This window comes from Pseudoliparis swirei, chromosome 12 (genome assembly GCF_029220125.1).
Source record: "Pseudoliparis swirei isolate HS2019 ecotype Mariana Trench chromosome 12, NWPU_hadal_v1, whole genome shotgun sequence".
NCBI classification, from domain to species: Eukaryota; Metazoa; Chordata; class Actinopteri; order Perciformes; family Liparidae; genus Pseudoliparis; species Pseudoliparis swirei.
The window spans coordinates 2485732-2501621 of record NC_079399.1 but is presented as its reverse complement, the minus strand read 5'-3'; the positions used below and the strand labels follow the sequence as shown (position 1 = coordinate 2501621).

General features: G+C 46.4%; 2 protein-coding genes and 1 long non-coding RNA gene across 4 annotated transcripts in view; 1 reads left to right on the top strand and 2 right to left on the bottom strand.

The window, feature by feature from the left end:
• Positions 1-461: 461 nt before the first annotated feature.
• On the bottom strand, positions 462-12520 carry flvcr1 (FLVCR heme transporter 1). The gene is made up of 10 exons (XM_056427517.1): positions 9764-12520; positions 8537-8681; positions 7047-7187; positions 6516-6583; positions 4311-4414; positions 3271-3381; positions 2462-2567; positions 2273-2384; positions 2066-2133; positions 462-1942 (listed from the first exon to the last, which is right to left on the bottom strand). Exons 1-10 carry the CDS (start codon positions 10460-10462, stop codon positions 1856-1858), a joined length of 1641 nt encoding a protein of 546 aa, XP_056283492.1. The 5' UTR covers positions 10463-12520; the 3' UTR covers positions 462-1855.
• The window catches only part of nsl1 (NSL1 component of MIS12 kinetochore complex), a 24821-nt gene continuing 13285 nt past the window's right edge, over positions 4355-15890 (top strand). The window contains exons 1-2 of one of the 2 annotated variants that reach the window (XM_056427550.1): positions 4355-4444; positions 6523-6699. In XM_056427550.1, the coding sequence (XP_056283525.1) occupies positions 6577-6699 (123 nt within the window). In that variant the 5' untranslated portion in view covers positions 4355-4444; positions 6523-6576. Of the gene's footprint in view, positions 4445-5711; positions 6384-6522; positions 6700-15890 lie in introns of those variants that run through there. The other variant, XM_056427551.1, reaches the window with a different exon arrangement.
• LOC130202216 (uncharacterized) lies at positions 4676-5652 on the bottom strand. Its single transcript, XR_008833309.1, has 2 exons — positions 5377-5652; positions 4676-5030 (listed from the first exon to the last, which is right to left on the bottom strand). It is a non-coding gene; the product is annotated as an uncharacterized LOC130202216 (long non-coding RNA).

Sequence of the window (15890 nt, the reverse complement as noted above, 5' to 3'; positions counted from 1 at the left end):
TCTACTTCATCTTCTTGTTCATCATCTTCTTCATCTTCAACATCATCTTCTTCTCCTTCATCTTCTTTTTCATCATATTTTTCTTTTTCATCATCTTTTTTTCTTCTTAATCTTTTTCTTCATCTTCATTATCTTTTTCTTCTTCATCTTCTTATACTTCATCTTCTTACACTTCATCTTCTTATACTTCATCTTTTTCTTCATCTTCTTATACTTCTTCTTCATCATCGTTTTCTTCTTCATCTTCTTATACTTCATCTTCACCATCTTCTTCTTCATCATCTATTTCTTCTTCTTCATCTTTTTCTTCTTCATCATCTTCTATTTCCTCATCTTTTTCTTCATCATATTTCATCTCACTTCAACCAAACATTTATTTGGATAATAAAGATGGTTTAATAAGTGTGTTCCTCCTCCTGGGAGGAGCACGTTGCCGTGGCAACAGGAAACACAACGGAGCCTGCAGTGAAATGATTTTATTGTCGTGATGTGAGCCGGAGCCTCGTCTGGTCACGTGTTCAGGTCCTTTATGTTTATGATTCTAGAACACGACATGACCAGCGGCAGCTTCACAGACGCTCAGAAAACACGGGGGGGGGGGGGGGGAGTATCAGTTTAAATTTAAGGATGCGGCTTCATTGTTCTCAGATATTCTCAATGTTCTTATCGTCAACAATTCAACAAGCTCACACACTCACAAGAGAAACCGTAGATACAGCAAAGCGCAGACGTAACACATTAAATGTTTCACGCGTTGAATTCTCAGAATTTTTATAGTGCTCTACAGATTGTTATACAAACTAGACAATAACAACAAGTAAGACCCTAATTTGTTAACTTACAGAAGAAAAAAATTATCAGACAATAATAAACATGAAATAATTCTATAAGGCTTGAAAAAGAAATACAACTAAATAAATAAACGGAAGCTTCAGCGCTGTGGAGTAAAGCTGCTTCTGATCAACTCAGCAATTAAAAAACATTTAATTGCTAATTATCAACTTTTAATAGTTTCTTTGATGTCTTTTCTAAATGTTGCACATTTTTTAACATTGTTCTGCATTAAAAAAATGTTAAAAGGCAAAACATGGAGCCCAAAATATAAAAGTCTGATTGTTTGTTGCATTTTTTTAAAAAGTTTTAAATATATATAATTTACCAAAAACAAATTAAGTTAAGTCTCTCAAATAAAAAACTAGAATTAGACAAATTACTCATTTCACATCTATTTCGTAATTATAAACTTGGCAACTTTTCGTCAACTTTATGAAGACAAAATGTTTATTAAATGTTTAAAGGAGAATCGATCAGACGAGTTTTCATCCACGAGCTGCTTCCTCTTCTCCTCTGGTCGCTCCCCTCAGCGGCCACCAGGGGGCGCCGTCGTAGCGCCATACACATGACACTCGTGTTCTTTCCGCGCTGTGCGTTCCACTGTTCACATTCCCTCCGCCGTGGTTTGTGCATGAAGGACCGACTGCAGACGCTCCTTCCCCTTCTTCAGAGGCATGAGACGTTCTGATTGGCCCCTCCCTTTGATTGGCCCCTCCCCCTCCTGGGTTGAGGAAAGGAAGAGCTCCAGGACGCGCCCCTAGTGTCCACTCTGAACATCTCACTGCAGCTGTTTATGGATTCCAGAGAATAAAGAGACCAGTGGGGGGGGGGGGGGGTCTGCCCCGTCGTCATGGAGACAGGATCAAACTCAGGCGTCCCGTGAGCCCCAAACAGATCTCAGACCAGCTCGCTCCAGACCCTCGTGGTTCTGTGCTTCGACTCCTTCGACCAAACAATGAAAAGTTTTAATAAATAAAAAAGAATGAATCAAGTGAGCACCCCGGGGTGGGGGGGGGGGGGGTCAGAGTGAGGTTTCACGGGAGAAGTCGGACGAGGGCGCCGGTTTGACGCCGTTGGACTTCTCCTCCGAGGAGAGGAGGGCAGGAAGCTGAGGATGAAGAGAGATTAAAGATGGAGAGATGTTAGATTGTGTGTATTTGTGTGTGTATGTATGTGTGTATGTGTGTGTATGTGTCCGTGTGTGTGTGTATGTGTGTGTGTGTGTACTCACTGCTTTCATGTGCTTGTCGTCCTCCTCCATGTTGACATTGTGTCTTTTCAGTTCTGATTTAATTAATGCTGAAACAATAAACAAGTAAATGTTTCATCTCTGACATTGGATATGACATGCACAAAAGAGCACAAACACACACACACTCACTCACACACAACCACACACACAGACACACGCACACACACACACACACACGCAGCCTACCACTGAGCAGGATTCCCAGGAAGATCCAGGCGCAGAGGAAGATATTTCCAATCATCGGATTGTAGTCTGTGGTGAGTTTACCCTGAATCAGCGTGAAGATGATCCCGAATAACTGCACACACACACAGACACACACACGGGTTACGGGATGTGGAGGGCCTGTGTGTTGCGCGCGGCGCCGGGCGCTACCTGGGCGAAGGCGTTGAGGAGTCCTGACGACGTCCCTTCAGACTCCGGGTACGTGATCTCCACCCCGAACTCAAAGCCCAGCGGCAGGTAGCCCGTCATGAAGAACCTGGACACACACACACACACACACACGGACACACACACACACCATGAGGATGTGTTTGTGTAAAGTCTCTACACATTTGGATTGATTTGGTTTGAAATGCGAAGCATGTGTGTGTGTGTATTTGTATCCATGTGTGTGTGTGAGTGTATGTGTGTGTGTATGTGTGTGTATGTGTGTGTGTGTGTATGTGTGTGTGTGTGTGTGTATGTGTGTATGTGTGTGTGTATGTGTGTGTGTGTATGTGTGTGTATGTGTGTGTATGTGTGTATGTGTGTGTGTATGTGTGTGTATGTATATGTGCATGTGTAGGTGTGTACGTGTGTATGTGTGTGTGTAAATGTATGTGTGTGCATGTGTGTGTGTGTGGATGTGTATGTATGTGTGTATGTGTATGTGTAGGTGTGTGTGTATGTGTGTATGTGTATGTGTATATGTGTGTATGTGCGTGTGTATGTGCGTATGTGTGTGCGTATGTGTGTATGTGTGTGTATGTGCGTGTATGTGCGTGTGTATGTGCGTGTGTATGTGTATATGTGTGTGTATGTGTATATGTGTGTGTATGTGCGTGTGTATGTGTATATGTGTGTGTATATGTGTGTGTATGTGTGTATGTGTGTATGTGCGTATCAGCGGTCTGCGTGGGCCCGCTGACGTAACTGGAGATGGTCTCCATGGCAACCTCTTCCTGTCCTAACGACCGTACCCCAGAGCTCCGGCCGTGAAGAAGACGAGGGTGATGTTGTTCAGGTTCAGCGTGAAGGTGAAGACCAGCATGCCGAGGAACGACAGGCCGTACACGATCAGCGTCGTCATCCTGCCGACCACACGCAGCGTTAAGTGCTTAATGACGAAGACGCCTCATCATCCTCACCGGCTGAACTCGAATTTCATGTCTGATGCATCTTCATCGTAAAGGACAGGTTCTCACACGATGAGGACACGCCAGGGACATGTGTTACAGCTGCATTCCCTCTCCTGGCCACCAGGGGGCGACTCCTCTGGTTGTATAGAAGTCTACGCTTCATGTGTTACAGCTGCATTCCCTCTCCTGGCCACCAGGGGGCAACTCCTCTGGTTGTATAGAAGTCTATGCTTCATGAGTTTAAGCTGCATTCTCTCTCCTGGCCACCAGGGGGCGACTCCTCTGGTTGTATAGAAGTCTATGCTTCATGAGTTTAAGCTACATTCCCTCTCCTGGCCACCAGGGGGCGCCTCCTCTGGTTGTATAGAAGTCTATGCTTCATGAGTTACAGCTGCATTCCCTCTCCTGGCCACCAGGGGGCGCCTCCTCTGGTTGTATAGAAGTCTATGCTTCATGTGTTAACGCTGCAGTCCCTCTCCTGGCCACCAGGGGGCGACTCCTCTGGTTGTATAGAAGTCTATGCTTCATGTGTTAAAGCTGCATTTCCTCTCCTGGCCACCAGGGGGCGACTCCTCTGGTTGTATAGAAGTCTATGCTTCATGTGTTAACGCTGCATTCCCTCTCCTGGCCACCAGGGGGCGACTCCTCTGGTTGTATAGAAGTCTATGCTTCATGTGTTAAAGCTGCATTCCCTCTCCTGGCCACCAGGGGGCGACTCCTCTGGTTGTATAGAAGTCTATGCTTCATGTGTTAACGCTGCATTCCCTCTCCTGGCCACCAGGGGGCGACTCCTCTGGTTGTATAGAAGTCTATGCTTCATGTGTTAACGCTGCATTCCCTCTCCTGGCCACCAGGGGGCGCCTCTCTGGAGGTGAACCTACTTGTACATCTTGGTCCGGTCCAGCCAGACTCCACAGACGATGGAGCCGACCATGCCGGAGACGACCAGAGTCAAACCGATCCGCCCAGCATTCAACTCCTGGTTCTGGGGAGGAGGCAAGGTGTTATTGATAAGGTGTGTTATCGATAAGGTGTGTTATTGATAAGTTGTGTTATTGATAAGGTGTGTTATCAATAACAGGGTGTCTACAGGAATAAACCAGTGAAATTTAAGACCACGTCTAAATAAAATTTAAGACCTAACGTACGAAGGAAATATACATTAATCTAAATTATTTAATTCAAAGTAAACACTGATGTCTGTTCAAAATTAACAGTATGGTGAAATGCAAAAGGATAACACAAATGTCATTGCTGTTGTAAATTATATTTATTAATACAACATTTTCAGAACATTTAGGTCCCATGAACAAATGTCTATAAAATCAAGTAAATATATTTTTTAAATACGTGCAACAGTTCCTTTTGAACAAAAAAATCTATAAAATAACATTTCCAGCTGCTTTTAAAATGCAAATACATTTACATAATAGAATGTATGTGTGTGTGGGTGAGTGAGTGAGAGTTCTCATGTCTCTATGTGATGGATGTTTGTGCACAGGTTCATGTCTACTCCTGAGCTTTTGTGAATATACTAGGAAAACAATCCTTTTCAAACTGTATGAATACAAAAACTTCCAGTTGACATTTGGTCCATTCTCCTGGAAAAAAGGAAAAAAAGGCAGACATTAGCCAAACAACAGTCACCACATCTCTTCATGACACCACCACTTCAGATTAATGTCACTGGATAAATATGAATGAAAACTATTTTTACAAATTAAGCAACGTGAGCCATCCCTTGAGCCGAGTGAACACTATGTAGACATAGACAGGTAAACACCACTCTACTTACTACCATTATAAAACTATTTGTAATTAGTCTAATTAATGTGTAGTGCGCCTATGCATAGCTGTTATTAACTTGACACGAGTAAAGCTTAACTATATGAAACACATACTCATATACAAGAGGATAGTTAATACATATAGTTATGTTAGACTTACTTTGAGGTGCTGAAGTAGGTCCTGGGCGTGTCATGGCCCATGAGCTCCACAGGATCCTGACGGGACCTGGTCATTTAACCAATAGCACATGAAGTCCAGCTGTCTGCTCGCGGTGGTCTGGTCCAGAGTCTCGTGGAACAGAATGAAGAACGCACTGCAGCGTTGGTCTTCGGTGATGAGCTCTTTGTTGCAAGGCGCTGATTTCCTCCGGTGACCTCCAGCGTTGTAGTTGACGTTGTTGCGGGCGGCGGAGCAGGAGCTCGCCCAGCTGGCTGCTGGCGGCCTCGCTAGTCTCTGTGCTTCTTGCTCTGCTCGTGAGATTCCACCGCTGGAAAGTCTCGCGACACATAACGCAGCTTCAGAAGCATTTCACCGACCGTGACCAGAAACACTCGTTCTTTTCAAGCCGCTGTTGAACTTGCATCCCCCATGTTTTCTAAACTAGCCGATGCTTCACGTTGTAGGGGATGGGACCGAATACGCGGGGCCCCTTTAAGAGAAGGGGCGTGGCCCCGGTGACACCAGAGACCCCGCAGAGCGACCGGAGCAAAATACGGACCTGGCGGAACAGATTGCCTCATATTCCTAATGACATGACACCCAAAAAATTTAAGACCAATCCAATCTGAATTTAAGACAATTTAAGACTTTTTAAGGCCTTATTTTTAGGAAAAGCAATTTAAGACTTTTTAATGCCCCGCGGACACCCTGAATAAGGTGTGTTATTGATAAGGTGTGTTATTGATAAGGTCTGTAAACGAGGCCTCAGTGACGACTGAGCTTGTAAACTTATCAGGTGGGCCGTAAGCCAATCACATGTTATGTAAGTGAGTGTGTGTGTGGTGAGGGGGGGGTGTTAAGTCATATGAGAGAGTTTGATAAGTTCATGCAAGGGTGAGCATGTCTATCTGTGTGTAAGTGTGTGGGCAGCAGGCATGCGTGAAAACAGCTGATGAGCTCATCAAAGGCATCAGACCTCTCTCTCTCTCTCTCTTTTATCCAAACATGTAAGTGGTGTCTAATGTGCAGCATAAGTTTCCTTAACTTCCTTAAACAGACATTTGTGGGCATAAAGTTCTCGTTTACATTCGCTCAGCATTGTTCATTATGTTGTTGTTGTTGTTGTTGTTGTTGTGTACCTCGTAGCAGGCCATGATCATCTGGTTGAGCAGCGTGGAGACGGAGTAGAAGGAGCCGGTCATGATACCTGCAGGCGGAACACGAGCTGTGAGTTCACCGGAGAGCAGCAGCTGCTGCTGCTCCCCTGATAGGCTGTCGCTAAGCAACGGAGGCGGAGTCTTCTACACCAGCAGGTTTAAATCAGTGAGTGACATTTACAGTGGAGGATCATCCTGAAGAGTGGGCCCACACACACACACACACACTCACTCACGCTCACACACACACACTCACTCATACACACTCCACCCCTCACACACACACACACTCACTCACGCTCACACACCCTCACACACACTCACTCACGCTCACACACACCCTCACACACTCATACACACTCATACACACACGTCACTCACACACATCACTCACACTCACCCTCACACACCCTCACACATACACACTCATACACACACGTCACTCACACACACCCTCACACACACCCACTCATACACACACCCTCACACACACACACCCATACACAGGCTCACCGTAGGTGACGAGGAGGAGGAGGAAGGCCCTGTTCCTCCCCAGGTTGAGGAGGGACCTCTGGTAGGAGTAGTCCTCCGGGGGGCAGGAGGGCAGCACGGCCTGGGCGCGGCTCGGGGGCAGCAGGGGGCGGTCCTTCACCACTGGGGACACAGGACAGAGTGGGTCCCCAAGCACACACACACACACAACACAACACACACCTAACCTAATCCTAGACTCTTCACGTGAGTCGAGTCTTAATCCAGAGCTGGTCGCTCCCAGGAATGCCTTCTGGAACATTCCTCTATCCTTGTGAGGAGATCCAGCACACACACACACTCACACCTCTAATGTGCAATTCCTCATGTGACTTCCAAGGTCACTAAACTGTAAATGATAGCAGACGTATGGCTGTGTTGGTTCTCTTGTGGGTGTGTTTATGTATGTGTGTGCGTCCTCTGTTTGCTTAACGTCTCTGTATTCTGGTACATGTGCAAACTTTTGCTGTGTGGAAGATGTGGTGTATTTGTGGCAGTGTTTTGATATGCTGTGAGTGTGCTCTCTATGCGCATCATGTGTGCTTTGTTCTGGTGAGGTTTCCAATCGGTGCGGTGTTTGAGAGTCAGCAGCTGCGCAGCACAGTGGCGTGTTTAATCCTTTGAGTAGCCGCAGCGGCTGATCGCTTTTGGTTTAGCATCGTGATGCCACCATGTTGTGCAGCTAGCCAGAGGTACACGGTATTTTAGGCGTGATTCGCCCCGACAAAAAGCGTCTTGTGTAAGATGTAGCGGCTGAAAATTCAAGCTAACCCATCGCTGTTAACGCTTTGTCGATCTACACGCTTTATACCGCATGTTTTACTGTGCCCATCAAACTTTTTCTATTTTAAGAATAGCACATGCAACTTCATTAACACCATAACAATGGGGGGTACAGCGGGCCAATGTAAAAAAAATAATAAATGTGAATGCGCCCCTGGATCAAGCTGTTTTTCCACATCTCAGTCACTCTTCAAAACGGCCAGGACCAATGAACAGGTTCATCACCATGGTGACCAATGAACAGGTTCATCACCATGGTGACCAGTGGGTCTCAGGACCTTTCCATGACTTTAAACACCCACATTTTACATGATTAAACATTGTGAAAACTGTCTATGTGAGAAGATGTAGAATAAAAAATAAATAAGAATTCCAAAGCAGCACGTATAATATATATGTAAAATTAACATTGAATAAAACAAAATTTATTTACTTTTCCAAATATTTTTTTTTTTTTTTTTTTCAATTACTTTTCTAGGCCTGCTAATAGCCATTTAATAATTCCATGACTTTTCCAGGTTTTCCATGACCGTACGGACCCCGTTTTGAATAAAGGGTTGAAAATTAAAGTTTTTTTGTTTTTGTATCCGATTAATTGATAAAATAATCAACCGATTAATCGATTATCAAAATAATCGTTAGTTGCAGCCCTAGTTTGTGTGTGTATGTGTGTGTGTGTGTGTGTGTACCTATAACAGTGAGGATGAACAGGACGGTGGAGACGGCCGCCGTGCCGTAGAACATGACGCTGATGTTTCGGCCGGTGAGCTCCACGTCGTCGGGCGTGTTGGGGACGAGCACCGGGGGCAACAGGAAGCCGATGGCCGTGCCCAACTAGGGGGGGGGGGGGGAGGGGGAGAGAGAGAGATGTTGTTGTTTACACTGTCATCATAGTTCATTTAAATTGAAGCTTCCTACTCGATTATTATTAAGTCATGATGTGTAGAAGTAGAACTCATAAAGTGCATTTTATATAATAATATTATAATTTACTAATACATCAGTGACGTCAGAGGTAACTGAAGCTGTGTCAGAGCTGTAGTAGAAGTACATAAACACATATCTAAGTAATAATAATAATAATAAGAATAATTTATTTTATAGTAAATAATAATAATAAGAATAATTTATTTTATATAGCGCTTCTCCAGAGTCCAGTAGTCATACACACTCAGGCTGTGTCTACTACCGGACACTTTACGAAGGACACTGCAATACAGAGCCCCCATATCTCACTGCGTGCGGCTGTGAGTCTCAAATGGAACACTGACGTTCACCACTTGGCGGAAGTGACGGACGCAAATCTGCTCACGGCACCCGCGAAATTAAGCCGGGAGTGACGTTTGCAAATCTGCTTGCGATACCCGCGAAACTTAGTGACTAAATGAATGCACTTCTTGCCCTCTTTGTGTCCCTTGTTTACCCCTTTCTCCACCCCATGTGGTGATACCTCCACCATCGCGGCAGGAGCCTCCGTGGTCGACCGCTTGTGCTACCGGAACCATCTCGTCCGCCATTGTTTTAGAAATGAAATGAAAAGCTGGCGAAAGGGCTCCTCCTCTTCCGCTACGTCGCCAAGATGGCGGCCGCTTAGGGCGAGTAGTGTCCATCGTTTTACACTTTGCCCGTTTGCAGTGCACCATCCGGGTACTTTCAGTGCACTGAATGCTGCTGGTGTTGTCAGTGTGGCGCCCTAAGCACTGAAAGGCAGTGCTCAAGTGCTCAAGTGCTCAAGTGTCCGGGAGGAGACACAGCCACAGTCATACCTCAAACACAGTGATACAGGTACTTCCTGCTCCATCCCGCACCTCCTCTTCTATTCCGGTCTCCTCCTTAAACACCTCCTATTTGACACCCCTCGTATTTGACACCCCTCCTATATGATACACGCACGTGCCAACGCGCGCGCCACTGACCTGGTTGCCCAGCACGGCGGCGGCGCACGCGGTGGACACCTCGCGCGGCCCGAACCACACCGAGGCGACGCGCGACGGCAGCCCGAGGATGAACACCTGCGCCACGGAGCACACCACCTGCGCCGCCAGTGTCACCGCGAACCGCTGCGGGCTCACGCTCGCGCACTTGAGCCACGCGCCGGCGCAGTTGAAGCCGGCGCCCAGCAGCGCCGTGAGCCGCAGGCCCTTCCGGTCCAGCAGCCAGGTGGCCGGGAAGATGAGCGGCACGTAGGCCACCATGTAGACGACGGAGAGCCAGTCCACCGCGAGGCTGGACACGCCGAAGTACCGCGAGAACACGTTGGCGATGATGCTGTACTGGATCCACTGGAAGGAGTTGACCAGCGAGCACAGGCCGAACACGGCCAGCACCGCGAACCGGCGCCGGTACAGCCGCGTCTCGCGCGTCACCTGCGCCTCTCCTCCGTCTCCCGCGCCGGGCAGCATCGCGTCCCTCTCATCCGCCGGCGGCGGCAGCTCCTTCTCCCGGTACGCGTCCGCCTCCTCCGCCTCCCCTCCGGCCCCGCCCGCCGGCGCCGCTCCGTACGTCGGATCCACCGCTCCCTCCTCCGGCTTCCTGCCGGGCGCGATGTCGTCCAGCGCGCCGCCGCCGGTGTCCGCCGGGCGCAGATGCTCCTGCATGAGCTCACCGGCGACCATCGTGCGCCCTTTGTGACGCGTCCTCTCTTCTTTCTTTCTCTTTATTGACCCCCCCCCCCCCCACACACACACACACACACACACACACACCGCCCCCTGCTGCTACTAGGCTGCGGGGCAGGAAGCGAGGACACCGCGAGCGGACATGGCGACGCGAGGCTCAGACCGGAGGCATGTTCAATACAACGCCTCCACGGAACATCCGGGGACTCTCCGGCGGCGCGTCTCGTGCGTCTCTCTCTCCGGACCGGGTCCTCTCTCTTTTGTTCAGCCGACGCTGTCGCGCGAGCTTCTGATGAGCCAATGGAAGAGCAGCATGAGAATGGCGGCGTCCTGTATTGCCGCCTAGGGTTTATATGGGCACGTGCACAGATAGAGCCCTCGTGGTGCTCAAGCTCCTCCCCCTTTGCCCTGGATGAGTAAAGTGCCCTTTTTGCTGGAGACCACTTTTTTCATTCATCAGTATTTAAGAATAAAAGTTACTCTCTCTGCCATGAACTCCCCCCAAATGTGTTTTAATATCCGACGGGGCATTTATTTGAGTTCTTGTGAGAATTCGCCCCCCCGCCGCGCTCCTCCCTCCTTCTCCTCCACTTCCTCCTCCGCGCAGTGCTCCTCGCGCCACCGAACGGCTGCACCTCCTTCTCCTCTGACGCGCAGCATCAGACACACAGGTCATGACGTGTTTCAGGCATGAGAATCCCTCACCTTTCGGCGAAATTCGCCGTTTTGAAACCAAAATAGGTGACTTACGTGAATCGTGTAGATCCGAAGAGGTTTTGTTTTGGGGTAGGGGGGGTCAATTGGCCGGCCGGCGTTTATGAGATTGGAGTGGGACACGGAGAAAATGTGGAGTGGTGCTCTTTGCAATAAAACATCTTTGATGGGACGTGTCGCGTCTCGGCCAATCAGCGTCAAGATGTCTTCAGCGTTTGGTGGTTTAGGTTAGCTTGAATGTTAGCCGCTACTTCTGCTGCTGTCGCGCTGCACGGTGGAGCGATCCTAACAAAGTACCCATACGTTAAGAGCGATGTGATTTAGCATATTTTTTGTCTCAATACTTAATTAAAAGAGTGATCAGAGCGCACGCGCTGCTCCGTGTCGAGCTGTTTGCACGCGCAGCGCAGCGCTCACAGCGAGAGCCGTTAAGTGGCGGAATTTTCGGCTTTAAAAATAAAAATAAAAAAAGATGCCAGAAGGTAAATGTTTCAGTCTGTAAAGTTCTGTAACTCTACAGCTGCTCATCCTGATGAACTCGGTATCATCTGGTCAGAGACTAACGGCCTCATAGTGTATAATCAATGCTATGATGGCTCCATGTAGTTTCATTCATATCTGGCTGTATTAATACTAATATTACTGTCATTTGTTAAGTGTTGAAAAAGTTGTTAAAAAGTGAACCATACAGATATTTTATTTATTACTATTATAGATAAATATACCAGTATCGTATTTATGGTATACTGTTTTTATGGTATTGTATCATGATATTTATGGCAGGTATGGTATAGAAGATCATGACAACCAGGTAGAGGCAGAACAGACTCGAGGAACAGACTCATGGCTCAGCAGAGCTCAAGACTTGAAGACTTGTTCACGCCAACAACAAAAAAAGGAAGTTGGTTCATGAATGACCATATTATACACAATATTACTATTATTATAGTATTATAGGCCCGATCACTGACTTGGTGTCAGAATGGAGGAACTATAGATTATCATACAACGGCCAACATCGATGTTCGTGGAAGTCACCACCAGCAGCACCCCCCCCCCCCCCGCGCGCCTATCCTCCTCACCTTTTTCACCCCTGACCCGTTTTCATGCCTGGTGTTTGTCCCCTGACGTTGTTTTGTGATAAATCAACCACAACATTAGCGCTGCTGAAAACATGACGTCACAACTGGTCCGTCGTTTCCTAAAAAAATAAACAAACAAAAACTCACGAAATCCGTGATTTCAAAGCCTTGTCCAGCTGTTTGATGACGTTAGTTATGTTTAGAGAATAGAGAGAGAGAGAGAGAGAGAGAGAGAGAGAGAAAAGACAGAGAGAGGAAGAGAGAGAAGAGAGAGAGAGAGAGAGAGAGAGAGAGAAAAGAGAGAGAGAGAGAGTTCTTATTCTGTTCTATTTAACGGGCTAGTCTAGGATTTGCGTGGCCAGACTGAAAAACAAATCATACGGCCTCTCTTGTTCAGAGGGCCGGGCCAAATGTGGAGGCGGGCCTGTATATATATCATACCTGCAAACTTGTCACCTTTCGGTGAAATTCACCGTTTTGAACTCAAAATAGGTCATCCACGTGAATCGTGGAGATCCGAAGAGTTTTTGTTTTTGGGGGGGGGGGGGGGGTCACCTGGCCCGCTGCCGTTGAGATTGCAGTGAGACGCGGAGAAAAGTGTGAAGTGGTGCTCTTCGCAATAAAACATCTTTGATGGGCGTGTCGCGTCTCGGCCAATCAGCGTTCAGATGTCCACAGCGTTTGGGGGTTCAGGTTAGCTTGAATGTTAGCCCGCTACATCTGCTGCTGTCACGCTGCACGGTGTAGCGATGCTAACAAAGTACGTTAAACACGATGTGATTTAGCATATTTTTAGTATCGATACTTCATTAAGAGAGCGATCAGAGCGCACGCGCTGCTCCGTGTCGAGCTGTCTGCGCACACTGCGCTGCGCAGCTCACAGCGAGAGAAGAGGCGGAGCTTAGAGACTTCGGCTTAAAAAATAAAAAGATGCCAGAAGTGAAATGTTTCAGTCTGTAAAGTTGTGTAACTCTCCAGCTGCTCATCCTGATGAACTGTGTATCATCTGGTCAGAGACTAACGGCCTCATAGTGTATAATCAATGCTATGATGGAACCATGTAGTTTCATTCATATCTGTCTGTATGAATACTCATATTACTGTCATTTGTTAAGTGTTGAAAAAGTTGGTAAAAAGTGAACCATACAGATGTTTTATTTATTACTATTATAGATAAATAGACCAGTCTCGTATTTATGGTACCATATTGTTTGTATGGTGTATTGAATTCTGGTATCGGGTATCATGATATTTATGGCAGGTATGTAATATGTATAGAAGTTATAATATGAGTATCGTGACAAACAGGTAGAGACAGAACAGATTCAGGGAGAAGTCCATGAGGACTGTTCAGGCTAAAGGAAGTTGGTTCATGAATGACTTTAACCATATTATATATAATGACAATGTATATTTGTTATTACTATCATTATAGGGCTGAGTCAGAGCGGAGAACCTTTTGTTCTTAAACTGTTTATTATCATTATTTAGATTTGTGGTCAGAACAATAAAATGACTGTAGTTGTGGTTCTAAAAGCTTTGAGGCTTCAAACAACGTGGATGTGGTGTGATGACACACACACACAAAAATCACCTGCACTCCCCCGTTGTCACCTTTTTCACCCCTCATGAGTTTGCAGGTATGATATATATATATATATATATATATATATTATAATATTTGTTATATATATGTGTGTTTGTGTGTGTGTGTTTACATTTTATTTATATAAAGATGTTTATTTGTTTATAATATATTTATAATATATATATATATTAATATATCTTTGTTTATATTATATATAATATAAATGATGAAGGTGCTGGAGAGGCTGGTCATGGCCCACCTCCGGCCGCAGGTGAAATCGTCGCTGGACCCTCTGCAATTTGCTTCCCAGCCTCATGTGGGAGTGGACGACGCCATCATCTACCTGCTGCAACGAGCTCAGTCGCACCTGGATGGAACCGGTGTCTCTGTGAGAGTCACTTTCTTTGACTTCTCCAGTGCATTTAACACCATCCAGCCACTGCTGCTGAGTGAGAAGCTGCGGGTGGCCGGTGTGGACGCGTCCACCATCTCCTGGATCACTGACGACCTCACAGGCAGACCACAGTTTGTTAGAATGGGGCGTGTGCTGAACGGGGGTCAGTGATGTTGGAGCCCCACAGGGAACTGTTCTGTCTCCCTTCCTCTTCACCCTGTACACCAGTGACTTCCAGTACAACACGGAGTCATGCCATCTGCAGAAGTACTCTGATGACTCTGCAGTGGTCGGGTGTATTAGGGATGGACGGGAGGAGGAGTACAGGGCAGTGGTGAGCGACTTTGTAAAGTGGGCCGATGAGAACCACCTGCGGCTGAACGTGGCCAAGACCAGAGAGATGGTGGTGGACTTCAGGAGGAAGAGCTCCTCCCCCTCTGAGTGTCCTGGGAGTGGACGTGGACATGGTGGAGGAGGACCAGTACCTGGTGGAGGAGGACCAGTACCTGGTGGAGGAGGACCAGTACCTGATGGAGGAGGACCAGTACCTGGGCGTCTCCATCGACAGCCGACTGAACTGGAAGGCCAACATCAACGCTGTGTACAAGAAGGGGATGAGTCGACTCTTTTTCCTGAGGAAGCTTCGATCCTTCAACGTGTGCAGCAAGATGCTGGAGTTATTCTACCAGTCGGTTGTGGCCAGTGTGCTGCACTTTGCCATTGTCTGCTGGGGGAGCAGCATCGGAGCCGGTGACACCAGCCGTCTCAACAAACTGGTTCGGAAGGCTGGAGCACCTGGAACAGGTGGTGGAGAGGAGGACGTTGAAGAAACTTGTGTCCATATTGGACCACCCGGACCACCCGGACCACCCTCTCCACCCTCTCCACCACCTCCTACAGGGACAGAGGAGGACTTTCTCCAGACGTCTCCTCACGCTGCCACAAGGACAGATACAGGAGAACATGCCGGCGGCTATGAGGCTCTATAACAGATCACCTCTTGCCAGATCATAGTGCAATAACTACAATAATAACTTCATATCCACACTATGTTGATCTGCACTTCACACATTTCATTTACTTACACTACACACATACACACACACTTCATTTTCATTTACACTACACACATACACACACTTTGCATTTTGCACACTGTCTATATTTAACATTTTTATATTTAATTTAATTTGTCATTAGTATTGTATTGTGTATGCATATATGTTGTATAGATACATATATATTTTATTTTATATTTTACATTGTATACTTCTTGTATACATCTTTATCTTTCATCCCTGTTTTTTATATTTTATTTTTTATTCTTGTGTGTTTAGTTTATTGGTGCTGCTACTGTTACGACAAATTTCCCCTTGGGGATTAATAAAGTATATATCTATCTATCTATATAAATATAATTTGTTATCAATTATAATATATATAAGAATGTATACACTACCGCTCAAAAGTTTGGGGTCACCCACCCAGACAATTTTGTGTTTAACATGAAAACTCACACTTTTATTTCTCAAGTGATTTGCAAAATGAATAGAAAATATAGTCAAGACATTGACAAGGTTAGAAATAATGATTTTTATTTGAAATATTAATTTTGTTCTTCAAACGTCAAGCTCAAAGGAAGGCTAG